The sequence below is a fragment of the Mesoplodon bidens genome (assembly GCF_964165515.1).
Source record: "Mesoplodon bidens genome assembly, chromosome: 17".
Lineage (NCBI taxonomy): Eukaryota > Metazoa > Chordata > Mammalia > Artiodactyla > Ziphiidae > Mesoplodon > Mesoplodon bidens.
Window position 1 is genome coordinate 50524415 of NC_138174.1, and position 27665 is coordinate 50552079.

General features: G+C 38.9%; 1 protein-coding gene across 1 annotated transcript in view; it reads left to right on the forward strand.

Annotated features, from left to right (window-relative positions):
- SLAIN1 (SLAIN motif family member 1) overlaps window positions 1–27665 on the forward strand; it is a 53852-nt gene that overhangs the window by 1040 nt on the left and 25147 nt on the right. Inside the window, exon 2 of the mRNA XM_081214744.1 lies at window positions 13891–14030. Coding sequence (XP_081070870.1) covers window positions 13891–14030 — 140 coding nt within the window. The remainder of the gene's footprint in view (window positions 1–13890; window positions 14031–27665) is intronic.

The following is a 27665-nucleotide window of genomic DNA, read 5'->3' on the forward strand; positions in this document are numbered from 1 at the left end:
TCCTTTTCCTCTCCTTGTGTTGTCGTCTTTGCTGATGATTGGGTGCCAAGCTCCTCGTTAGCATTAACTGCAAAATCCATGCTATCTTGTCTTTTTGTCACTCAGTCGTGCTCTTTTTCGTCAGTCTTTTTTGGGAGTGACGGGGGATGGGTAGGGGTTGACCTCCATTTGCGACTGTTAACTGTTTTGTCCTCCCAAACCAAGGCCGGACAGGGTACCTCCTCGGCACCCCAAGCCGCCTAGTGATGCATCTCTCCTTAAGAGATTCGTTCTTACTGTTTGAGTTGTGCAGTGGTTTGTCCTCATTCGCTGCATCTTCTTTGATAGCTTCTCACTTCAGAAACAGGCTCGCTTTTTCCAGTGTGCTGACCTCACTGGCTTTCCCATCAGTAACGGCGTAAAAAAAAAAAAAAATGAAGGCTTTTCGGGAAATGGAGTGAGCAGCTTGAAGGCACTCTGTTACCTAGGACCCAAGGAACTTGCTTTAATTTAAAAAATTAAACTGGTGATTGAAGAAAAGTGAGATTAGAGAAACATTTTTTTTTTATTTTTTAGAAACTTGAAGTTGGTTATCAGAGAACTTGAGGCTGGCAGCATTTATTCAGTTGAAATCTGGTTAGCTCTGTCTGCTTTCCATCAATGAGTACCTTGCGGGGGGGGAGGGGAGAGGGGTGTTCTGATTCCTTTATTTGTTTTTAATGGTGCTTGCTCCTGGGGTAGCAGTCACTTCATGACTTCTTTTGGTTGGCTCACATGTTTTCCTCAGTCGTTAGAGGTAGTGTGATGTGGTCAGCTGAATAGAAGCTTCAGATCAGGTGAGACTTAGGTTCACGCAGGGAGAATGAACAGCATTCACCTCTACCTAGCATTAGCATGAAGAGTAATTGTAGTTCTTTTAATCTTAGGTCCTCTTCCTGTTTTCCAAGCTGGTTCTTCCTCACTTTTTTTGTGTTTATGTTGAGTGCTTGCTCAGGAGGGAATGGGAGATGGAGAACCTTGCTGGTTTCCCATTGGGAACTGTGGTGGTCCTTTTCTCTTGCACTTTTTTATGTTGAGAACTCTAACTGTAAAGTACACTTATTGGTTTGAGTCTGAGAATCAAAAGAAAGGGAGCTATAATAAGGCATAGTCATCCTTCTCCTTAGTACTTTTCGGCAACTGGGCAGGTAACTCAGCTTGTAAAAATCAAAACAACTCGCCACTTTCTGGAACTTTAAGCCATTCTTTAGAAGCTGCACCTTTATTTTTGTAAAGTCCAGGCTGTGTTGTAATCTCAGATTCAGCCTGAATATGGTACCAGAAAATGCTCTCATGATGGTGCTTAGGTTGTTACTAATAACTGTAAGCCCTTAGGCCACTTTCAAATTATTTTAGATTGATTTAGTCCCCACTTGGCCTTTTCTGGAGATACGTACTTAAATAATAGAAGGAAGCTTGTTGTATTTTGGCTGAGGATCAATCCTGTGCTTTAAAACTATTAGCACTTTAAAATTTATCATGATACACTTACTATTTTATAGGTGTATTAGTTTTGTGCTAGTGCATACACAGTGAATAGAATTGTAATATTTTCTTTTATTAAATGGACTTCTACCATATTTAGTTATCCCCCAAATATTGCTAGTATTTTGATATCTTAGGCTTTCCTTTTGTAGTTATTTTTTGTTAAAACACCATTAAAATAACTAAAAAAATCACCTACTTGGTGAGATTAGCCTAGTAGCACTTCAGATGGTTTGAAGCAAATCTAACCACGTTTGATTTGCAGCAGGTTCTACTGTTTCACTCATCAAGTATATCTGTAAATGACTAAATCAGTGCCATGACACCTTACAGGTGTTTCTATAGACAAATGGCACACTGTTTATACAGTATCTTCCTCAAAACCAACCCAGGGTTAGAATCCCAGGTGGAAAAACAGGGAGGGATCATTAATCTTAGTGGGATGGACTTAAAATTTTTGTAAGGTCACCTGATTTATAGAAAATTTTCTCTCAGAGCATTTTTGGATTTTTTTTTTTTTGCGGTACGTGGGCCTCTCACTGTTGCGGCCTCTCCCGTTGCGGAGCACAGGCTCCAGATGCGCAGGCTCAGTGGCCATGGCTCACGGGCCCAGCCACTCCGCGGCATGTGGGATCTTCCAGGACCGGGGCACGAACCCGTGTCCCCTGCATCGGCAGGGGGACTCTCAACCACTGCGCCACCAGGGAAGCCCTATCAGAGCATTTTTTTTATATTGAAATATATTTGTATTGCAGTACTTGGCCTGTTTGTTCATCAGCAGTCAACAGGGTTTAATTTTCAAAGCTAAACCCACTTGTTGTTAATGCTTGCAGAGCCTTCTGATGTTCCTTCATCACTGCAAACCGCGTGTCCCTGCCTGATGCCGTCATCAATAGAGTGCTTTTCATTTGGCTTCCCTGATATGTTTGCAGGAAGGCTACTTATTTTTATCTTCCATGTTTATTAAGAAACAGCTGAAGTGGATAATATGTACCTGATCATTTTAAATTATTTTAAAATATTTTACAATAAGTTACACATTTTCATTGTAAAAGACAAAACATAAGTGAATATAAAGTCAAGTCTTCCCTCTTGTCCTCAATTTACTACTATGACTCGGAGTGAACCCTGTTAACCTTCTGTAGATCCTTCAAGGTAAAAACATAGTTATACAAATCAATATGCAAATGTATCCACATCAGTTTTGTTTACACTTACCTTTCATTGGACACATCTTGGACATCTTTGTTTCCCTGTAACAGTTGCATCATCGTTAACAGTACCTTGGTCCTTAATATTGTTATTTTAACTGTATCACGTACAATTTTTCATACATTTTTATCATGATTTCATCCTAGTGGGTTAAACAAAATTAATAATTTATTTAGAATAGCACTTCCTGCTAAAATGTCAGATCCTTAGGAAAGGAAGTTTACAAATGTAGGTTAATATTGAATATTTTAGAAGTTCATTCATGTAAGTCTGTTTTTTCTAATACAATCTTAGAATGTACAGCCTGGACGGCACTTGGCTCAAGCGTTATGTGTGAAAGAAAAAAGTGAATAATAGAAGAGTATTTGCTTGATGATAGTTCATTAGTTAATGAATGATCAGTCAGGTCTCATAGGCCTTTTTTCCAAACAGTTATTTAACCTGTAAGTTTCTTCTGTTTATTGTAAAAAAACTTTGATGCAAGAAGAATGATGTATTCTTTTTGTTTTGATGAAAAGCTTTGAAACAAAACAATTGTCTTATTTCTTCAAATATTTATCTTAGTTGAATTTAAAGTATGTAATTTTGCCTTAACACAATCTGGTTATATTAGCACAGTGCTGCTAAAATTCAGTGTCTCAGAAAATTCAAGTTGACTGGTTTCAGAACCTTCATTCTTAAGTCCAATTATTATAATCCCATAGTAAACTTCACATCCTGCTGGATCAGTTCTTCCATTATCTTGCTACTAATTGGACAGCCTTAGCTCTCCAGGAGACCATAGGCCAGAAAGTACAGGGGAGAAACCGAGTACCAGGAGCAAATTTAAAAAGTTCAGAAGCGCTAAAGTCCTGATGCGTACGTGGCACATGGTGTGACTGGATGATTTGCCAGTCTGTACAGAAGGATGTTTTAAAGGTCTCGGTCCCAGTGTTACCAGGCTGAGAAGCACTAGGCTAAGAAGAGCCAGGGTACAAGGAGAGGGAACCAGATTGGTATGAAGTGGCAATGGGAGCAGTAAACCATTAACTGCATACTGGACCTTCCTGTGACCTAGTTCAGCTCCCTAATTTCAGTGTAAAGCGCCAAGGAGAAGTAACTTATGTAAACTTCTTCAGTTATTTACTGAAAGAATTGACTAAAATGTAGACTTATTTATATGGATTCAGAAGTGTTTGCACCATTGATGTTTTTTCCTCCAGGCATGGTTGTGACCCATTAATAGGTTATGAAGTCAATTTAGTGGACTGACTCAGTATTATTTTTTATGAAGTTCAGTGGAATATAAAATCAGGATCAGAGTACATTGTATCTTATAATACAAACGTGTCTTGATTAAACTTATTTCAGTTTTATGTGTATATGTCCTGGGTTGAAATAGTTAATGCATTTGTGCATTATGGCTAAAGTTAGAATAACTCCAATTTGTACTGTTCAAAGCAAAACGGGCTTGGAGAAGACAGGTAGAAGAGCACGGCTCCCTGAAGATAGTGTAGTGCTGGGGTAAATCAGGACCTGCTCACCTCAACCAGAAGACGAGTCTGTATTCAGACAATGCCAAGATTAAAACATGCCAACTGGTATAAAATACAGCTATAAAAGGAGGCATTTATTTTTAAAAGAGATGTGGCAGGGACTTTAACTTGCCCAACTGGAAAGGACAGGAGAAGAGTTCTTTTTTTTTTTTTTTTAACATCTTTATTGGAGTATAATTGCTTTACAATGGTGTGTTAGTTTCTGCTCTATAACAAAGTGAATCAGCTAGATGTATACATATATCCCCATATTGCCTCCCTCCCACCCTCCCTATCCCACCCCTCTAGGTGGTCACAAAGCACCGAGCTGATCTCCCTTGTGCTATGCGGCTGCTTCCCACTAGCTATCTATTTTCCATTTGGTAGTATATATTAGCCCATGCCACTCTAGGAGAAAAGTTCTTAACTATACAAGGGGAAAATGGTGATATCTACAAATTAAGGAAAATTTAATGAATGAGATATTCATCTTCCATGTGTAACACCAAGGCCCTGGACAGCTGGCTATAGTCATTGCCAATTTTTCATCAAAGCTGTTGAACACCTTGTACTATACATATGGCACAGCTAAATTAGACCACCTAAGCTGTTTTTTTGCATAATTGATTTTCAGTGGAAAGACCAGAGGGTGCTTCACTTTCTGACAATGCTGATCGAAAATGTGCAGTGTTTTCTAGGAGCAAGTGGAGTTGACTGAAGTCTCTGCTGATGTGTCTTTCAAATGAGTAAATCTGAAACACTGCAGTGGGACACTGAAGTAGAGTTTAGATATAAATGTGGAGGGAGGGGGAAGAGTCTGCTATGGGACCTTCAGTAACTAAAATTTAGACTTAATGTATCCTTTTAAATAACTTATTGGGGGTAAGTTTCTTTTGCAGTGGCTAACCAGCTTGACCCTAGCAGATGCTAGTGAATCTAAGCTGACTAAGATAGATGGATTGTGCTAATCAGTGCTGGTGTTTTACCTTCCCTTAAAATAAAACTTATGGTGATTTAAGACTCTTAAAATGGCTTGTTTGAAAATTGACACATATTACTTTTCAGTGACAGGTCTATGATATACATGTACAGTAAGTACCCTACAAACGAACCTTCGAGTTGTGAACTTTCAAAGATGCGAATGTGTGTTCACATGTCCAATCGCGTAAGTTAGTTCACGTGTCTGGTGTACCTTGTCATGTGCATGCATCCTCTACAAGTGGTTGTGCTTTTGTGTACTTTACAGTACTGTATAGAGTCCAATAGTATAGCATCTTTATTTCAATCAATCCCAGGATGTCCAGAAGCAAGCGTAAAAGCAGCAGTGATGTAGCTGGTACTGTACGGTACTTTTCAAATGTTTTCTTTATTTTTTGTTTTTTATGTATTATTTGTGTGAAAAGTATTATAAAGCTAGTACAGTACAGTACTATATAGCCGATTGTGTTAGTTGGGAACCGAGGCTAACTTTGTTGGACTTAACGAACAAATTGGACCTATGAACGCGCTCTTGGAATGGAACTCGTTCGTATGTAGGGGACTTATTGTAATTATTTTTGTTGTACCATTTATTTTTGTATTATCTGCAGAAGGATGACTTTAGAACCGAACATTGATAATAACCAAGATATTTTTCTAGACATTTTGCAATACTTCATTTGAAGCATTCAGGGTTATTATGATGGACTTTGTGTTATTTCCATCCTCCCAGTGTTAGTGCATGTATGCAGTCAGGGGGTCCAGAAAATGAAATGTATGAAAAAGAAAAGATTCTGTGAGAAGGACGATAGTTTCTAGTCATGTGCTTTTGGAAGTTTTGAAGAGAAGTGAAGGAAAATTAGAGTGTGACATTTTAAATGATAGCTTTTCTACTATTTGAAGGATTCTCAAGGTTTAGACTAAGGCTTTTCAAATATTCTTGCCATATTCTAATATACTGTCAATGAAAGGTAGAAGTTGAGAGAGCAGTTAGTAGGAGGTACGTGTATTAACAATGGCAAACTAGGATATTGTAAATGTTGCTGGCATTGTAATGACAATGAAAGAGGCGATTTTTATGACTTTTTAGAAGATAAGAGCCATTTAGGAGAAATACAGGTCTTACCTTGCTTATCTAATTTTAGAGACATGTTATACTCAGGGAGTTTGTAGCTACGTGATCTTCATAACTAACTGCCCTTTTTCTCTCTTTAAATCCAGTTCTAGGCCTAGCCAGAGGAACAGTAGGCTCAAAACTATCCTGGGAACATTGTTTGGAGACTGACTTTAAAAATGATCCCTTCTATCTTAATTCCACATATTTCCGTAGTACTTCTAACGTTCTATCAAGGTAATACAATAAGTAGGATGTAAATGGTTCAAAAGCTCTTCTGTACCAAGGCTTACTACAGAAAGCAACAGTTCTCCCAACTCTTTGCTACCTCTGAGTCCTCCACATAGATATTACTTTATACTCCTTTGGCAGTTTCTTTTGTTCTTTATTTCTAAACAGTCTTTATACTACATGACCTTAAACAGATATAGACTTGTTTTGGAAAATGAGGACTAAGGCCTCTTCCCTTCATCCTCCAGCTACCATAGCTTCTTTCCCTTCTCATAATGGCTTTCATAACTTTTCTCTTAAATCATCGTAATGACCTGTGTTATGGTTATCACTGTTATTAGCTGAGTCCTGTTAATTGTATGTTACATTTGTTTAATCTCTTTGTTCCTCCCAGAGTTAATAATGGCCTCTCTCTCTTCCCCCTTCACTTTCTTTAATCCCTTATTATTAATTATCTCTGTAAATACTGGAGCTATAACATCTCTCAAGAAGGTCAAACGTATCTGATAATGTCTTAAATCTGTTTTTAAAAATTTGTTTTGTACTGCTATCCGTTCTAGAATGCTTAATCCCATTGCTCCAGTCTTTACTGTTGCTCCTTAGGCTGGATGCACAATACTGTTACCATGGGAATTCCTTCGGGTTTCTTGCCAATATTGGATCTCCTATTTCATAAATCCTTTGTCTTGGAATTTCATTTATTCTTGTGGGTGGGATGCAGTCTCAGTAAGGTTTCTGAGGAGGGGGACATGCGTGAGAAGTACACATTGAAATCCTGTGTATTTGAAAATGTCCTTATTCTATCCTCATACAAGATTCATGGTTGGTCTGGGTATAAAAGTCTAAGTTATTTTTCCTCATGTTTGAGGGCGTGGTTCCATTTTTTTCCAGTTTTTATTGTTTTACACCTGTTGAAGTGCACGTGATTTGGGTATTGAATCCTTTGTGACTTTTTCTTTAGGTTTCTTTCTTTATCCCTAGGGTTCTTAAATGTCACGTTGTACCTTGTAATGGGCCTCTCTGTTCATTTGTTGCACTGAGCATTTGTGGGTGCCTCACTCTAGAACCTGGTGGCCTGCCTTCAACTTTGGAAAATTTTTTGCCTTTAAAACAAATAACTTTCTCTTCACTTTCACATGTGTTTTAGAACTTATAATAATGAGATGGAGGCCTGCCTGGTACAGTCATTTAATTTTCTTATCCCTCTCCTCTGGTTGTTAATCTTTATCTATGTTTTGCTCCTGGGAGACTTCTTCTGCTTGATCTTCCAAACTCACTTATTGAATTTTTTGTTTCTTCTATAACAGTTTAATTGTTTCATTTGCCAAGAAAGAAGAAGCTGTTCCATTTTAAATATCCTGTTTTTGTCTTGTGAATACAACATTTTCTCTCAGATGATATCAGTTATAATTGTCTTGGATTTTTCATCTGTTCCCTGCATTGTTTTTCCTCCTCAGTTCTTTTTTTCCCTTCTGTCAATACTTTTAGTCTCAGGGTTTTATTTAAAAGGAATATTCCAGATATCTGGTGTCGTGGGTTGTCTGTTCATACCCAAAGACGATATTGAAGTTGACCTAAGGCTCTGCATGGCTGGAACTCTTTGGCCGGTAGACTCTACCAGAGATTGGGTGGGTGGCCAGCTCAGGTTTCAGTATCTTTAGGTCTTCTCTTGGGTTCATCTTTGTCTCCAGACATAAACCTTCTGGGAGATAGGAGTTAAGGCAGTCGATTCTAGGAATGTAAAGGGGAAAATGGGGCTAGGGTGCTAACCATTCAGCAAGTAGACTTTTCTGTCAGCCTCTCTGGTTCAGTGGGGGTACTTCATCTGTCTCTCAGCTGAGTTCTATGTGCCTGAAGTCAGAGCTTCTCTGGGTCAGCCTCATGCACGTGTCAATAGTAAGCCTCCGGTCTTAGATGGTGGTGGAGGAGGGGTGGTGGGATGGGCAGTGTGGAGTAGACGAGGGGATCTGGGGTCCCACCTATCCCTCACGCAGGCTTTCAGCCGAGTTCCCTGCTTTCAGTCGCATGATCACCCCCATATTCTGTGAACTGCAGGGTCGGGGGAGCCACAGTAGCAGATAGCATGGGTGGACAGCGGAGGAGAAAAGAGAGAAGTCCCTGTACGTGAATAGGGCAGAGTGGGTCCCAGAGCCATTACATGTACCTCTGGGAAGCTGCTTTTGAATGTGCTGTGAGGCTGCGTGGTCAAACGAGAGAACCATATTACGTAGGCCCGAAGAGATTAAGGACATCTTCCTGAGGGGTTCCCTGCAAGCAGAAAGCAAAACACTCTACCAGAAAAAACCCCGAACTGGTGGGAGTGTGTGAAATCCCCAGGCAAGCTGCTTGCTGGAGGTTCCTAGCGGCAGGAGAAAGCAGCGGTCGTCCCGTGGGATGCTGGAGGTGATGGGCAGAGCAGTGCTTCACGTGGGAGCTAGAGAGAGGTTTGCAAACAAGCAGACGCTCAGAGAGTGCATGAACCTGTGTGTGTATTAAACAGTGAGGAAAATGTATTCATTTAAAAGAAGCTGAAAGATAAGGAGGTTGCACAGTTGCCTAGTGTTGTGGCTCCTTTCTGTCAGGGCTGTGGCACCTGCTTCTGTGATCCAGCTGCCTGGTGGATGGCAGCTCCTGGCTCACTGAAGGGCGGGAAGCAGTCAGTTGCTTACTGTCTTGTGACTTCTTCGTAAAGCTTCATTACGGTATAAGTGCGATATAAATTGCATATATTTAAAGTGTACTGTTTGATAGATTTGGGCCCACGTATAACCCATAAAACCATCATCACAGTCAGGATATGGAGATGTGGAGATGGCCCAATGCTTTAAGCTTCCCTGTGGCCCCTTGTATCTCCTCCTGTCCTGATCCTGCCTCCGTCCAACTCAGGCACCCACTGATCTGTTTTCTGTCAATCTAGATTAGTTTGTGTTTTCCATACTTTTGTATCAGTGAGATCATATAGTAGGTACTCTTTTTCATTTGTTTCGTTTGGTCTGGCTTCTTTCAATCAAGATAATTATTTTGAAATCCACCTCTGTTGTTACATGAATCAGTAGTTCATTTCTTTTTATAGTGAAGGTTTTAGATTGTAGGGACACAACGCTCGTTTGTTTTATCCATTCATCTTTTCATGAACATTTGGGTTGTTTTCAGTTTCGGGCTATTACAGATAAGTCTTTGCATAGACACACGGCATTTGTGTCTTTCAGGTAAATACTTCATGACTTTTGAGTGGCTGTAACAGAAAGTAGGTGTACATTAATTTTTAAAGAAGCTGCCAAAATCGTTTCCAAAGTGGTTGTGCATTTTACATTTCTGCTGGCAGTTTAGGAGTTTCAGTTCCATGATGTCGTCTCGAAGGCTTGCTATGGCTAATCTTATCTTCAGGCATTCTAACAGCTGTGTGATAGTATCTCATTGGTGCATTTCCCTAATGACTAATGATTAGCCTCTTTTCATACACCTATTTACCATCCATAGCTCATCTTTGGTGAACTATCTGTTTAAATCTTTTACCAGTTTTTAAAAACTGGGTTGCTTATTAAGTTTGCAGAATTTCTTATATATTCCACTTATAAGTTTCTTTATCAGATAAATGATTTGCAAATATTTTCTCCCCATCCATGGTCTGTCATTTATTCTCTTAACAGTCTCTTTCAAAGAGCAAGGGTTTTAGTTTCGATGAAGTCCAATTGATACATTTTTTTTCTTTTATGGATCATGCTTTCAGTCTAAAATAATCAGTTAGCAGTAGCTCTCCAACTTCATTGTTTTGGCTATTCTAGGATCTTTGCATTTCCATATGAATTTTAGCTTTTACATTCTACAAAAAGCATGCTGAGATTTTGGTTGGAATTTTGTTAAGTAGATCAATTTAGGGATAATTGACATCTTAACAATATTTAGTTTTCTGACCCATGTACATGGTCCGTTTCTTTGTTTCTTTTTAAATTTCTCTCAGAATGTTTTGTAGTTTTCAGTGTACGGGTCTTTGACATCTTTTGTCAGATTTATCCTTAGGCTTCTTATGGTTTTTCTTATACTGTTGTAAATGGGAAGTGAAATTTCAAAAATACTGGTTGTTGCTAATACAGAAATACTCTTGTACTTTGATCTGGTATCCTACAGTCTTGCTGCTAAACTCATTCTAGTATCTTTTGTATATTCCTTTATACATAGATGATTTTTTTACATAGACGATCATGTCATCTGTGAATAAAGACAGATATACTTGTTTCTTTCCAATCCAAATGTTTTTATTGCCTGATTGTGCTAGCTAGAACCTGCAGGCCTTGTGTTGCTCTTGATAGCAGGGGAAAAGTGTTCAGTCTTTCACTGTTAAGGATCCTTTTTTGTAGATGCCTTTAATAAGATCGAGGATGTTTCCTCCCTTTTTTAATTTGCTGAGAGTTTGTATCAGGAATGGATGTCATTTTTTTTTCTTTTTATATTGAGATTATCATATGGTGTTTCTATTTTAGTATATGTGATAAGTTACACTGGTATTTGAATGTTAAGGCAACCTTTCATTCCTGGGATAAACCTCACTTGGTAATGACGAAGTATCCCTTTTATATATGGTTGTACCAAAATTTGCTAAAACATTTAGACCTTTTGCTTCTGTGTTCATGAGAGGTGTTGGTTTTTAGTTTCTTACCTTGTAATGTCTATGTCTGGTTTGGGTATCAGGTTTCATAGCTATGTTGGTCTCATAGACCATGTTGGGATGTGCTCCCTCCTCTTCTATTTTTTTGGAAAAATTCATGAAGAATTGGTATTCTTCTTAAAATATCTGGTAGAATTTGGTCGTGAAACCTTCTAGGCCTGGGCTTTTCTTTGTGGGTAGGTTTTGTTCATTTGTCTTTACAGTGGTCTGTCCTTTTACTTTTAACCTGTGTGTTTATATTTAAAGTACCCGTGTTGTAGGCAACATATAACTGGGTCTTTCGTGACCCCTTTAAACATGAGGAGAAACTTGCTCACATGCCCATCAGAATATTTCCCCTCAGTTTTTATTGCCTGGGACTGTGTCCAAGGCTTGTGCCTAAACCAGTCATTGGGCAAATGGGATTAATGGAGCTGGCACGATTGGCTCAGCACAGTGCATCCCTCTCAAGGTGTGGCCTCCACAGAGCAGTATCAGCATCACCTGGGAACTTGTTAGACATTCACATTGTTTGGTCTTACCCCAAACCTACTGAATCAGGTAGGTTAGAGCTGCCTGCAATCAGGTGTTAGCAATCTGTGTTTTAACAAATCCTCTGAGATTTTAATACGTCAAAGATTGAGAACAATCTTTGGCTTAGACTAACCTTTACTTGGGGGTCTAGAGTGAGCTACCCAGTCCTGGACAGGGGTCTAGAGAGAGCTACACAGTAACAGTGTAGAGGTCCGACAGCAAGGAAGGGCAAAAGGGAAGGATCTACATAGATTGGTGATAACCTTGACACAGTAGGCCAAGGTGGGACCTAGGAATAAGAATTTTTTTTTTTTTTTTTTTTTTTTTTTTTTTGCAGTACCCGGGCCTCTCACTGCTGTGGCCTCTCCTGTTGCGGAGCACAGGCTCCGGACACACAGGCTCAACGGCCATGGCTCATGGGCCCAGCCGCTCCGTGGCATGTGGGATCTTCCCGGACTGGGGCACGAACCCATGTCCCCTGCATCGGCAGGCAGACTCTCAACCACTGTGCCACCAGGGAAGCCCAAGGAATAAGAATTTTTAACTAACCAACATACTCTCTTAGAGTATGGTCCACACTGTAAGGGAAGAATGACATATTAGGATTACTGTCAAATTGACTAAAAGTGAGATTTTAGAATCTTCATCTCCTGACAGGAGTCAGCAAACTGTGTCCTGTGGGCATACTGGGCCCACTGCCTGGTTTATGTAGCTGATCGGCTTAGATTTTTACATTTTTAAATGATTGAAAAAATCAAAAGAATACTCTCTGACACGTGAAAATTATGGGAAATTCGACTTTCAGTATCTATAAATAAAGTTTATAGGAACACAGCCGTACTTATTATTATTTATCGTCGGTGATACTTTGGGGCTGCAGAGGCAGAGTTGAGTAGTTATGACAGAGACTATGTGGCCACGAAGCCTGTGTATTTACTAGCTGGCCCTTATAGAAAAAGCTTGCCAACCCCGAACTCTAAGAATAATTTGCTAAATACTACATTCCCCAACCCTCTGGGATAGATTACTCGAATAGTTGGTGGACTGGACGATAACAGTAAAAGTGAATAATGAAGTATGTTAGTTCAAGAATACCTGCCCATTAGAATTACGGTAACTTTGCTGGAAGTAGTATTACTTTAATGAGATTTGTAATTAGAATAAAGCTTTATATAGCAAGGTCAGTTACTAGAGCCTGTGATTATAATTTTCTTTCTTTTTTCTGTCAACTGGTTAATTCTCAAGGTAAACCTTTTTGTATAACCCTATCACTGAAAATATTCTAAAACCTACCTTAAAACAGTACATCAATGAGAGAAGACCTTTGTGATGACTTGTAGTGCCCCAGGGTGGTTATTTTGAATCCTGCCAACTATTGTGCAATGGTGTAGATGCTGAAAGTGAACTCTTCCTAAAACATATCTTTGAAAGCTGTTTGGCTTTAATGAGAAAGAAGCACATATCAAATTTAGTATAGATTTAAGATGGGGAAATATCTGATTATTTAAGGGTTGAGAGAATCAAACAGCTGACTTTTGTTTTTAGACTTACTTTTGTTAAATACAAATAAAACTTGCCTTGGGGCTTCCCTGGTGGCGCAGTGGTTGAGAGTCCGCCTGCCGATGCAGGGGACGCAGGTTCGTGCCCCAGTCCGGGAAGATCCCACATGCCGCGGAGCCTGAGCGTCCGGAGCCTGTGCTCCGCAACGGGAGAGGCCACAGCAGTGAGGGGCCCGTGTACCGCAAAAAAAAAAAAAAAGACTTGCCTTGTTTGCCACATCATGTTTATGTATATTAGCCCAAGTTCACATAAGATTCTGTTGTCAAAGAGAGATGAAAATGTTCACTTCTAGAAATATAAGTGAGCTGATCAGATCATCACGGCGCCCCAGGTCAGGTCAGTAGCAAAAGCCACAGATCTCCGACTCCCTGAGACATTGTTCCATAGTTTTCTGAAGTCTTCCTTGCCACCAAGCTACAGAATGTGTCATATTCTACCAGGGGATATTTATCTGTTAAAAATGATTTTGGTGTTTGAAGTAATCAAATGTGAGTTCTGTTTGGATAGAAACTGTTAAATACATGTTGTTTTCTCAAGTACAAGAGAGGTAATCTCTATGTAGCTATATAATCCCTATAATGTAGATTTCTTTTTTTAAGGTTATACGTTGGCTCTTCAAAGACATTCCCGTCATCAGAGAAATCCCTGAGCCCTTTGCAGTGGTGTAGACATGTCCTAGATAATCCGACTCCGGAGATGGAAGCAGCAAGGCGTTCCCTGTGCTTTAGACTGGAGCAAGGTAACCGCGAACCCGTACACCTGCATCCTCAAACTCCCGCCACTGTCCACTCTGTTTTGTTACTGGTTTTGGAATAGACACTTAATTGAAAAACCTTACCCCAAGGTGCAGCTGTTGCATGTGATTCACTTCATATGTTTACACATCAGGGTTTCTCGGTATAGAACATATTTAGTTTTGTGCTTGTTTTTACACAGATTTTCAGCTTCTTTTAGTGTTGTAGGAATACATATTATTTTTCTATTTTTTTTCTTTCTGTTTATGAATGTACCAGTACATAAAATGGGCCAGTCTTACATTCTCTGGGGATGGTTACAAGGTTGTGTCACTGCATTCCAAGATAGTAAACTGGGATTCCACTGGGACCTGGACACTGACCTTTTGAGTTCCCTAAATGTTTATTTGGATGTATATAACTGGAAGTCCTAACCTTTACAAACTAGGAGATGATCTTCATATTGTATGTTACATTTAATTATGGAGCCCAACATAAGTTTAAGTAAAAAAAATAATTAGGATAAGTTGTAGCAGGGGAAAAAAAATGCAAAAGGAATGAGTATTACTCAGCTCCTTGCTATTTTGACAAAGTAGACTAGTACTTAAGGCTGTAATTATTTAGGCTTTTGCTTGTCTCTTAACCTCTGTATCTGTTTCATTATCTAGGTACACTTTATTCCATGGATCACTCACATCCAAATCACACTTGAGCTCGAAAATGGGGTTAAGGGTTAATCTTAACCCTCCGGATTAAAGAATCAGGGTAGCTGAGAGTAGGGCTGAGGGAATCTGCATTTGCAAGGTCACCAGTGTGATTCTTATGCACACTGAGGTTTGAGAACACTGCCTATGAAACCCTTCAAGGATAATGAATGCTTATCAAGTATTTGGACATGATAAGACAAAGTATAATCGGTACCATTTCTCGAGCTCTTAATTCTGACAGAACATTAAGTTCTTGACATTTTTCATTGTGTTCTAACTTCTCATCTGAGGTAGGTACTACACTCACTTTTAGAGGTGAGAAAAGTGAAGTTTAGAGAAGTTGAGAGGATTATGAGGGCAGAGTGGTCCTTGGAAGCAGAGCCAGGGCCTGGGTCTCCCTGACAGCAAAGACTGTCCTTAACCAGTATTCCATCCTGCTTTATTGGCACAGTCAACAGTAAATATGAACAGAAATCTGTTTTAAATACGTGGGGAAGGCCAAACTAAAAATCAGCATGTTTTATTAGCATTTTAACTAAAATGAAATAAGTGATGTAGTAATAGAAAGTTGAAGAGTGGAGTAGGAACAGAGGCATGCTAGGATTAAAACTTTGGTGACAGATGCATGTCTAAGAGGACAGCCATCTCAGGGCCAAGACTCTGGTCTTGATTCTGGTCCCATTTCCCTGAGTGGCCCTAAGCAGACCATTATTTTCTCTTTCAAAGGTTGTATAAGCTTCCTTATTCAAATACCTCTGATTCAAGGACTTTTTATATGTATACTTTTATATATGAATTTTGCTCAATTTCATTTGAAATAAAATAAAAATAAAATTCAAATGAAATTAAGAATTAGAATCCTTTAGTTCAAGGGTCAACAATATGAAAGGGATCAGATAGTAAATATTTTAGGCTTTGTGGGCCATCCAATCTCTGCCATCACTAGAAAGCAGGCATAGATGTAATGAACAAGGCCGTGTTCCAGTAAATCTTTATCTATGGACAGAGATTTGAATTTCATGTGACTTTTTTTCATGTGTCAAGAAATATATTCCGATTTTTAATTTTGGTTTTTACTTTTTTTTGAAAATGGTTAAAATATTCATAGTTGGTGGGTATTATAAAAACAGGGGCAGGTTGGATTTGGGCCACTCAGGTCGTAGGTTTGCTGACCCCTGCTTTATAGTTCATTTGCACACAAGGTAGATCTACATACAAGGTTGGTTTAAAAAATAGAGGAGAGGCTATGTTAATTTAACGCAATGTAACATAATGTAATTCAAAAATAATCATAGTTGGTGGCTACTTTTGAGATTTTACACTAAGTGCCTTATTATCTAATTTTCCTTTCATTGGCAAGGGGCTAAAGCAAAATTGTGAGGTCATGAGGACATGAATTGCAGTTTTATTCATAGTGTAATTTATTTAAATTTCATATAAAAGTTTGAGCAGAGAACTAGCTTTTCAAATTCAAAATTAGTCTTTTACTAAATTTGTATATAAATCTAAATCCTCTTTTGCTGTGAGACTAAATGCTTTTGTTCCAAAGATCCATAATCCCATTATGATATAAGAAGTAATGGATTAGAATAGGTTGTTCAATGGATGAAAAAAAATTTTTGAAACTTAACATATTTTATAAAGCAGTACCTCTATAGTTTAGCAAACATTAGTCTTACAGACATTATAAGGAAAAGGGCAAATTCCTACCCCATTCTCCCATGCCCATTTTATTACCCAGATGCAGTTACTTAACAAAAACTATTTGTTCTGGTTTTGTTTGTCTACCCTCTCTTTTTAAATTCCAGGCTTGTATGGCTATTGCCTGAGTTGTCAATTTTAATCATTACCGGTTGGCTTTCTACTTTGGGTGGTGAAGGTTTCATTTTTAACTCCCTCCCCCCGCTATACTTTTTCTCCGCATATTCCGTCATGTAGCTTTTTACCAATTTTAGGATACATCAGTATGGATTATGATAGCAAGACTCACATCGAAGCCATGCAGTATTTTATCATTCTGTTTCTTTATTCATTTAACTCTGCTTTTCCTTGAGTTAACTGTAAAAAGACACTTTTCTTGATCCTTGTCATTAACTTACCCTTAGACTCTCCAAATGAAACATCCTCAGTATGGTTAGACATAGACACCCACCAAGGGTTTTTATTTAGTTAGTTTAACCATTCCTCCTGGTGGTGCCTTCTGTTCTTACTGCAGTCTTACCTTGTTCTCTGTAGGCCTGTGCGCAGCTGTCATGGTGGGACTTCCTTTTGCTCTCATCCTGCGAATTCCACATCCTGTCTTCTGCATTGTATCGCTTGTGTCCTAAATGCAGAGACTTCCTTTTCCTTATTCCTTAGTTTAGCAGAATACATTCTCCTGTTGCTTTTTGTGGGGAGTAGAAGTGGAAGGAGGATGTGTGGGAGGTCAGTGGTGAGAACGTCATATGTCTGAAAATGTCTTTATCGTACCTTTGCTCTTACACTTGATTGTTCTTCGGGCTACATGTAGAATTCTAGTTTAGAAACCATTTCCAGCAGAGTTCAGAATGCAGTGTTGCATTATATTTTAGCTTGAGGATTGCTGTTGAAATCCTGTACCATTCTCATTTTTGATCTTTCTGCTTAAAATACACTGGATATTTTAGAATCTTTTCTTCCTGGTATTTTGAAATTGCATTGTGTGTGTGTGTGTGTGTCTGTCTGTCTGTGTGTGTGTGTGTTTGTGAGACAGTGGGCACTTCCAGCCTGGAAACTTTAGCTCTGCAAAATTTCATGCATTATTTCTTTGTAATCACCCCTCCCCTCCAGTTTTCTCTATTCTTTCTTTCTAGGCTCTCCTTTTAGTCAGATGCTGAATTTCCTGGATTGATGTTCACATTTTATATTTTTCTCTTCTTTTGTTTATTCTTGATTTTTTTTGAACATTCTGCTTTCTTGGAGATTAAAAAACTCATCTGCTAAACTCTTTTGCTGCATATTTATTAAGTACCTGCTATGTGTCAGGAACCATTGTAGTAACGGGGATCCAGCAGTAACCAAAACAGATGTTAAGTCCCTGCCCTCATTGAGTTTACCATGTAGTTTGCAAACTTTCACTTAATCCTTCTGTTTTTTGTAAGATACCCTTGTATGTGTGAGATATCTTAAATCTAGCAGCTTTCTGCTTCAGTTTAAGTGATGAAATCTGTCTTTGATAAAGCAGGAGAGGAGCAGCTGCTTGGGCTGGGGAGGGAGCCCAAGGGTTTTGGTACTCTTCCCATAGACTTTGCAGCAGTCCTCTTGTGTTTGTTTCACCATAGGACTCCCTACCCTCTGTGGTACCTGTACTGTCAGTTTCAGAGCTTTTCCAGGTCTTTGTTCACTTATCCCCACTGTGGACCCTCAGAGCAGAGAATATCAAAACCCAACTGGGTCCATCACCTAATGTTTATCTGTTTTTTCATTTCTAAATAAAATGACTCTTCTTAGTCTGATAGTATCTCTTCTCCTATTTGATATTCCATGTAGGTTTAGAAGATCTGAGTTAGCTGTCATTCTACTGTGATTTTGTAGAAATGAGAGAAGAAATCATAGTCCTCCATATCAAAGAATTCTTACTGGATTCCAGTTAAGGGATTCTTTGTCAGTGACAGCTAATTAACTGGTATCAGTTAATTACAGTTTTAACTTAAACTTTACTCATTATATAGCATAAATGTTTAATTGGAATAACGTGTGTCACGTATTTTAGAAGTTTCAAGTAACTCCCTAATAAAGCATTTTCTTTTTGTTTAGACTTCATTTCTCTTCATCTTCAAGTAACAGACGTCACTGAGCATTTTCTTTGAGACCAGGGTTGTATCTTTATTTGAATATAAATTGCCGAAGGACAGGGACTTTGTTTTGTTGATCACACCAGCTACAGAAGGGAACCTGACATGTATTAGACACTGTTGCTAAAATAAATGAGTTTTTGTTTAATTCTTTATGAACCCAATGTCACAATTACTACCGTTATAATTTCAGTTTTGCTTTTGAATATTTCAAGATGGGGTGAAGTCTTTGCACCACTTTCCTTACCAGCCATCTCTTTCTTTCAGAAGAAAGACTGGCGTCACTTGAAGTATCAACTTGCAGCATTGCTTTTCCATTCACAAGCATGTTTACTTTAAAATAATTGGTTTTTACTTACCTTAGTGCATTTTGTTGAAAAATGATTAGTGGTTGTACATGCTTCTCCCAGCCATTCCCCCACCCCAGAACTGTTCAGTAAGACCATCCACTGCCATGAAAAGGAGCAGTTAGAGATGAGCTTTGAAGAAAGGTAAAGTTACCTCTCTGTCTCTTTCTCTCTCTCTCTCACTCTTTTACCAAGGGATAGGTAAATGTTCTTTAATGTTAGCCTGCAGCTTCAGATAAGATGCTGCTTATTAGAGGACAAGTATTTTAGATATTTGGTTTTTATTTCCTGACCCTGATGTTTTTGGGAAGAAAATTACTCAACAATTAAAGATGAATTCCCTGAGAACATGTGAAGAGGGGCATAGTTATCAGGAGCCAGAGTCTATCTGGTGGGTGGACCTTATGTCCCCTTGGGTCCCTTGGTCTTACATCTCTTCTTTCTCATTCCCCCTTGTACCCTAGGAACTTAGCCTGTGCTATTTTCTCGGTTGCAAATTAGCTGTCTTCTCTGCTTAAGGCCCACACATTCCCGAGCACATCTGAGTAAGGGTCTGTCAACCTCTGTTTCTGCAGGTACACGGGGTAGCCTTCCTCTTAGAATTGTCTCTCATTGTGTAGTTGCTAACGAGCTCGTTTGGATTATAACTTCTTGAAGGGCCTAACTCTCTTCTCGTCGCCTACCTTCTCGATTTGGGAGGGTCCTCCAATAACCTTCATTCATATCTGACAACTTTGTGACCCTGGTTCTAGATTCCAAAACTTGGTAAATTATGGGAGAATATATGGGAAGTGTTCAAGTGTTGCCTTGAGGTTGTGAGAACAGGCTTATTAAAATCCTGCCCTTTGAAGAAGGTTTGTTTTTCTGAAGAAAATGATGGAAAAGAAATGTTTTATATGATTTCATTTTATAGGGAGTGAGCACCCACATTATGACTGTAAGATATTGCTAAAAGAAAACCTTTGTTGTCACAGCTATAATTTTGCTAATTGGTTAACTGCACTCAAAATACAATAGGATAATTATTTTGGGTGTAGGGTATATATTTTTACAGATGATCAATATGTATCCAATACTCTTAAATTCTCATAGGGAATATAAATTGACTTAAAATATTAACTAATATTTTAACTGAATATTAATTAAATTAATTGCAACTTTATTGTGGCTCCTGAAACTTATTTTTCCCTTTTCCAAACTGGTCTTAATATTCGAATTGTATAATTTGTAAAGTCTTACATATCAAGTAGTCAGCACAGGCAAGTCACTTAAGCTTTCTCAGCCTCTTCTACATTTATGTTTATTTTATAGAGTTGCTATAAGGGGTTAAATAAAGATGTTTGTGAAGGAGACATAATAAAGGCTTAAATATTCAGTCTCTTTCCTAATATATTGGAATAACATAAATGGCTTTTTTGGATAATGTACAGAAAGTAATGTTAAAAGTAAAATAACTAATTGCTGAAAGTTAAATCTTTCAGTACTTCTAAATCTACAATCTATTGGTATAAAATTAAGAAAGCCTATACTAATATTTCCTCTTTTTCTTGGTTGGTTTTTCCTAGTAATATTTGTTATGTTCCATTTGGAAGCACCCTGTTTTGTGAATGTCTTTTAATTGAATTTTTAACATGTGTATCCCTTTTTTTTCACGTAGATTAAGCATCTGAGGCTAGGGGGACCTGTACCTCAGTTTCCTTTTGAATTGCCAGTGCTTACTAAGTTTTCAAACATGTTTTAAGCTCTGAATGGTTGGTTTCTATGATGTATTAATTTGAATACATTTAAATTCCTTAGAGCAAAGAATCTAATTGAACATTTGGTGTTGTAAATGGCATCCGGTTAGCCAAAGCCACACACACAAAAATTATGTAGTCGTGTTCATTACAATGTAAGCTCTGAGGGTAGAGATCTGAGTCTGTTTCGTTCCCTGCTGTCACCCTCCCTGTGCCTGGAATGTCACCTGGTAGGCGTTAAATGCTGATAGTTGAATGAATGAATTTGGGGGAAGGTTTTTTTTTTTCCCCGTTAATTAATTATTTTTTTTGGCTGTGTTGGGTCTTCGTTTCTGTGTGAGGGCTTTCTCTAGTTGGGGCGAGCAGGGGCCACTCTTCATCGTGGTACGCGGGCCTCTCACTATCGTGGCCTCTCTTGTTGCGGAGCACAGGCTCTGGATGCGCAGGCTCAGTAGTTGTGGCTCACGGGCCCAGTTGCTCCGCGGCATGTGGGATCGTCCCACACCAGGGCTCGAACCCATGTCCCCTGCATTGGCAGGCAGATTCTCAACCACTGCGCCACCAGGGAAGCCCCATGGGGGAAGGGTTTTTGATCTAGTAGTTAGATCTAGTGCCTCAGCCCTACTTGACTCTGGTTAAGAGCACGTCACTTGTTTCCAATGTCTTGCTTATAAGTGGGGACGTTTAACAGATTTCACAGGGCTGTTACAAAGATTTCAGGAAATGTTGAATGTGAAATTAGTTTGAAAAATGTGAAGTGCCATGTAAATATATGGACACATTCCTAATATGCAGTTCTTTATTCAGAGACTGAACCAAAGAAAAATACAGGGAATCCTCTTAGTTTGGCTATTTATAGAAAACGAAGAGTATTTTTTTCTCTGGGGGAGTGGGTCTGTTTTCTCTCCCTATAAATAAAGATACTTGGTAGAGTTAGGGATCTCAAATTAAAGTTTTATGAGTGTAGTTTATTCAAGAATAGTAGAAAATTCAAGAGGACCTCTGTGGTCTATTCCTTTTTTCCTGCTTCTTGGATCTATATGTATTAATATTTCATTTCTGACATGCTTTTCTTTCTTCTTCCCCACTTCCTCCACCCCTTTAGAATGTAAATAACAAATACCCGTAGAACTTTCATGGGTAGCATTAACTCACATGATATTCTAAATTGGAATAAGGCTAATCTAGACTCTTTTGTTAAGTCCATGTCATGAGGCTGGGATGTTAGATAACCAAATAATGATCCAAAAGCTTATCTAAGTAATTTGAAACACCCAATATGTGGCTCAGTTAATTTGGGGCCAGTTAATAAAAGCTTATCTTGCCTTAAGATTCTTGAATGTCCATAACTATTGAATCAGGACAGGTCACATTTGAGGAGTGTGGGTATAGTTTGCACCAATAGTGTAGCTCTGCACACTTAGCTGTCTTGGGTCATGTCTCCCTGGGACCATCTCTCATTTCCTCTGGGATTATATACTAAGCAAATGTGAATAGCTATTAGCTCTTAGCTGAGTTTTTCTCTTATCTTCATATGACACCAGTTCCCATTCTTGTCTCAGTTGTTATGATGAAGTGTTTCTCTCTAAATTTAGCCAATGAAGAAGAAAGTTGTCGACTAACCCAGGGCCCTGAAGGTGGCCTTTTTCATTTTCAACAGCCACACAGATTGAACTGAGACATTAAGAAGCTTATCTAGTGTCTTGTCTCCTGGAGCCTGCCCAGTCTCTCCTTGCGGGGCCCGAGATGCTATCTCCGCCAGCTCGTGTTTCCAGTCTTGAGGTGCTCTGGCACACTTGGAACACAAAATTAAAACTTAGTCTGTGCGGTTCATTTTAGGTAAGCTCTGTAAAGGATTCCCTTTCTCACTGGACAAGTAATCTGGAACCACACGGAAATTTTTGCACAGAAACAGGGTTTCTTGACATTTGCTGTTATCTCTGTGCGCTGGAAGTGGAAGATGCATCACACCTGTGTGCTTCCATCACATCCTTGCTTTGCTCTTAGGCTCCGAATAGCATCAGTGTATTTGCTTCATTATTAGGAACGATGTTGAGTACAGTAAAGTAACAAATAATTAGGGATTGTGTTCCCAGGAAATTCACAGTTTCTATACCATTATATCCAACAATATAGATATGTATTTGCCAGATAATCCTAGGCAATTGTCCTTTCCTTTCTTTTGCCAATTATGCATGTGTTTCTATTTGTTTTTCTGTTCTGCATTTCCACCGTGATTAGAAAGGTGTTTATCAAAATAAGCAGTCACTTATGACAGTGCATAATGTTTGTTACAATGAACACATAATTGACATGCTATTTTGTTACCCACCCCAGTGAGAAGAAATGATGGAGATTCTCCCAAAGCAGTGGTTTCCTTCTTTCACACTACTCTGATGATTGATTACACTTGCCTTTATGGCAGTAAAATTTTATTTTGGTAGGTGCTCATACCTGTTCCTTGGGGCCTCTACAAAACAGTCAATTTCTGCAAGAATTTGTAGACAACCTTTCCTGAGACACTGGGCCTTGACCAGAGAGAAGATTCAGTTGCTAAACCATGAAGTAAATGTATTGAGCCCTTGCTAGGTGCAGGCACAGTGCTAAGGACTAAGGGTACAGTGGCAAGATGAACTCAGCATCTGGCCTTTGGAGCAAGCAGTCCAGTACAGGGAACAGATGACACAGATGGCAGCTCTTGTTCTTTTTTCTTCCTTTCCCTTAAAACAAGCATGATGATGTTCATGGACCCGAGTCTGAGGGGTATGGCCAGGAAATGCTTTCCTGAGGATGTGACATATTGAAGAGTCAGCAAAAGTTCAGCAGGTAACTCTGTAGCAGAGGAGGGCAGGGGAGCAGCTCAGACCAGAGGAGCAGCATGTGGAAAGGCCCTGAGATGGGATGAGACTCGTGCAGTGAGAGGAACTGGCAGACCACTGGCAGGGAGAAAACCTGAGCTGAGTGATTCTAAAGGAAACTAGAGTTAAGGACTCTGGACTTTCTATTAAGATGGTTGGGAAACCTTTGAATAGTTTTAAGCAAAGGAGTGACATGACTTTGGACAGGAAAGCTGCAGGGTATTATCTGGATTGTCTTACAAGACTGACCCTTTTTTGAACTCTGGCAAAATTTGAAGAGTTGAAATAGTGATTTTAGAAATTCTTTGGGATGTTGCAGTTGGGCTTTAGCATTTTTTAGGATGATTCTTTAACTTAGTTAGACTTGGAAATGTTTTCTCCTGCTTCTCATTAATATCCTGAATTTCTTGCGTGACCTCCTATGAGAAGCAGTAGTTTAAAATGTGGCCAAACTTCATGGTGCTTAATTTACTTGGAAAATATAAGGCTTTGATAGTCTCATTTATTTATAATACATGGAGCTTTATTTATACTTTTATATAATGACAAGTTTCATGTGTTTGAATTTTGGAGCTCTTGTCATTTTGTACTTGTGAGTTTAATATTTTTCCACTTGTAAGATTATATTTCAGTGAACGGGGTGTGTGTGTAGAAGTATCAATCTTTTGAAATTCAGGTTTTAGTCATCTTGTGTGTGCCTGTGTATTCATATACATGCGTATATATGCACATGCAATGTAATCGTGTGTGACTTTCCATTTTCATAGCATTTTTAGATAATGAAAGTGGGATCAGGAAAAGGATACTCTAGCAGTAGGAGTTGCTGGCATGTGCTAAAGATGATGACTGCAAGTGGTGGGGATGTCTAATCTTCAGGGTCAAACCAGATACCTATTTTTAAAGAAGGCAGAGAGATCTGATTGAGAAGCAGACCTCGAGGTGACTTCAGGTGTCCATATGAGACTGAGCAGAGGGTGGGAGGAGTATTAGCTGAACTTCGGAAGCCTTCTACCTTCCACCCCTAAGATAGAGACCTCCTTCCTTTGTGCTGATGGGATCTCAGCCACTCTACTGCTGCGTGTCCAGGCACCTATGGAGAACTTGCTTATGAAATAATCCACTTGTTTACGTACTGTCTGTTGTTAGTTTCCTTAGCGACCTGTTGGGGTAATACCTATACTGGTGCAAAAGAAACTCACGCCAGTTACCTGTATTCAGATGAACTTAGCCTTTATTCATAAATACGAACCAGCAACCAAGTCTCACTTGCTTTTTGAGAAAACTAATAGCATGAACAAAATAAACAGGTCAGCTGACTTTGTAGAAAAGAAGTAACTAGGGGACTAGAGAGCTCAGTGTGCTCAGATTCAAGAGAGTAGTAATACAGTTTTAAACCAAGCACAGATTGCTAGGAAGAGCAGTAGTCAAATTATGACTACTCTTAGTCATTTTCAATTTCTTGGAAGTACTGAAATAAAAATGGACAGGGCTAAGAACCAAGCTGCTTATCTGAATTAGACAAAGGAATTGCCCCAAAAGAGAAAATTGAGAGAAGTTAGGGCACTTGAAGGACAGATCTGCAACCTCTAATCTTTAAGTTTTAGAAGCTGGAACAGATAGTTTAGAGGAAGAAAGAATCAGTAAATTACAGAAGAAGATCTCTTTGAGCTGAAAAAGGACACGCCCTCAGCATGAACTGGGATAGATGAAAAGAGACCTACACCTAGACATCCTGGTTTAATTCAGATTTTCCAGGGTTTAGGAGAATATCCTAAAAATGTTCAAAGGAAGAAATAGGTTGTCTACAACAGTAACAGACCTCAGATATTTCATAAGTAATATTGGATGCTAGATGGGCAATACTGTCTTTAAAGTTTTGAGGGGAAGTTATTTTCAAACTCTGATTTTGTACTCAGGCAAATAGTAAATTGTGGAGACAAGTGGCAGAGGGTTTTGGACCTGCAAAGATATAGAAAATTTTACTTTATGCACCCTAGTTTAATGGCGGGAAAAGTACCAGGAGAGAGATCCATGAGATCTAGAAACCCTGGGTCACCAAGATGACCTAGGAGAAACCAAGAAAGATAAAATAAGAAAATGATTTGACTCTGAAGGCTTATGATGTCCTTCCCCTAGTTGTTGGGGTCTAGTGCCAGTTACTTTTCTTTGCTGTGGTCCTTTCACAATGCTCAGTTCTCCAGTTAATTGTACTTACTACATCAAAACACTGAAATGCCATGTTTATGTGGTTTGACATCCAGTGATCACCTTAAAGCTTGTCCGAAGCACAGCTATTGCACAGAACGAAAATACAATAAACCTTGACAGTGTCCAGATAGAACCATCAAACCGAGGTGGAAGGTAAGAGAGGGTGAGCATGCACGAAATGTCTAACATTTTTCACCACGGGGAGTCAGGTACCACCAAGCTGGTGCTGGTTTGTCTACTTAAAGTTGCACTTATATACGAATTATATAACTGTCCCCAAATTCCAAAGCAAAACTCCTGCCAAATGGATCTGGTTGTTACAACCTCTATGTATATTTGAATGTTCTTCTACATGCAGGTATTTTAATAAAATCATGGAAGTGGTTAGTTTTAGGGCCAAAAAAAGTTTTTGCTTTGTCAAAGCTCCGTTATTTATATTGATATGTTTACTTTCTACTACCACTCAAGACTAGTAGGTCAGAGGCCTTTTCTGCCCCTAGAATGCAGGCCACGCACATTGTGTCCCTTACTGGCAGAAGAGTACGCTAGCCCAGGAGATGCTAAATAGGAAGGATGGTTCAAATTCCATTTCCAGCACTCTTCTATTCAGGAGCTTCTAGTGCTTTCTATTAGCCTACTGGGCTTGGATTCTTACCACACTGTACATGTTCAAGGGCAGGAAGACTCTTATTGGTGATCTAGTCTGTCCTTAGTGTTCGCTGGGGGGAACCCACTATGTTCAAACGTAAGATCATCTAGCCTATTTCTTCATAGAATTAGATTCTGTAGCATCTTCCTTATCTCATTATTGCCGTGTAGAACGTGGAAGTTGTTCCAGCCGGCTGTCACGGCTTGAGTTGTGGCTGTAGTCTAACCTGAGAGCAGCTGTCTGCAATCTGCATGACAACATCGCATGGTTGACAGATTCTTAGGTCACTCTTTTCCCTTGTTCTTTGCAGGTTACATACATTATTACTTTCACATAGGCCCTCTTCTCACATTCTGTGGCCATTTTCACTGTCCTTAAATTTGATGTAAGCCATAGCAGTCAGGCCTAAGGGAGAAATGACCTCTGTACAAGGGAATTTTTAAACATGCCTTTGAAGTCTAATTACTGCTGAAGTTAGATTTATTTTTAATCTCCCCTGTTAATTGCAGATGGGAAGTCTGATGACGATGGTGACTTGTGAAGTCATAGAGATCACTCCAGTCCCGGATAACACTGGATTTGGTCCATGTGTGCTTAAAGCTGGCAGCTTATCTTCAGTTTTGACCAGTGATTAAGTGGAAACAAGTGGACAATCCACAGAATTTCCCTTCCCAACTCTCGTTTTCCAGCTTTACTTTTAGACCATTGTCCTGGTTAGAGAAGACCTGAGAAGGATCCAGTAGTAGCTGGGAGAGAAGAGCATTCAGCGTGTGGTCCCGGGACTGGTTAGGGTCTGAGAAGTAGAAAAGATCTAATGCCTTACTCATGATGATGAGATACTTTAACCAGCTAGATTACTTTAACTATGAAATTCAGATCAAAAATAATTATAAAAAACTCTGATCCCTATGGAATAAATGCTATCAAGTAACACTCCTTCATGGTGAAATTTTGTAACTCTCATTCAACAAATATTAAACATTTATCTGCCAATCATTAAGGGTATACACCATCTTTTAGTTACTTTCAAACCTAATATATTAAACTTAATCCTAATGTTGAAAGTGACTTTCTTGATGAGCTCTAGGTATTATTTGTATGCATAAATGAACTGTTTTATTAGATGTTTTTTGAAGGTGGTATGTAAGTCATGTTTTTATAAATTATTACATTTTGAATATAACTGGAAGTTTAAATACTGAGTATCTACAATGTTCCGGGATCATAGGTGCATATGTATCATATATATATAAAACATATCATTTTAAATCATTACATTTGTCATTGTAGGTTGAATGGACTGAATCTGTGGGAAAACATTCA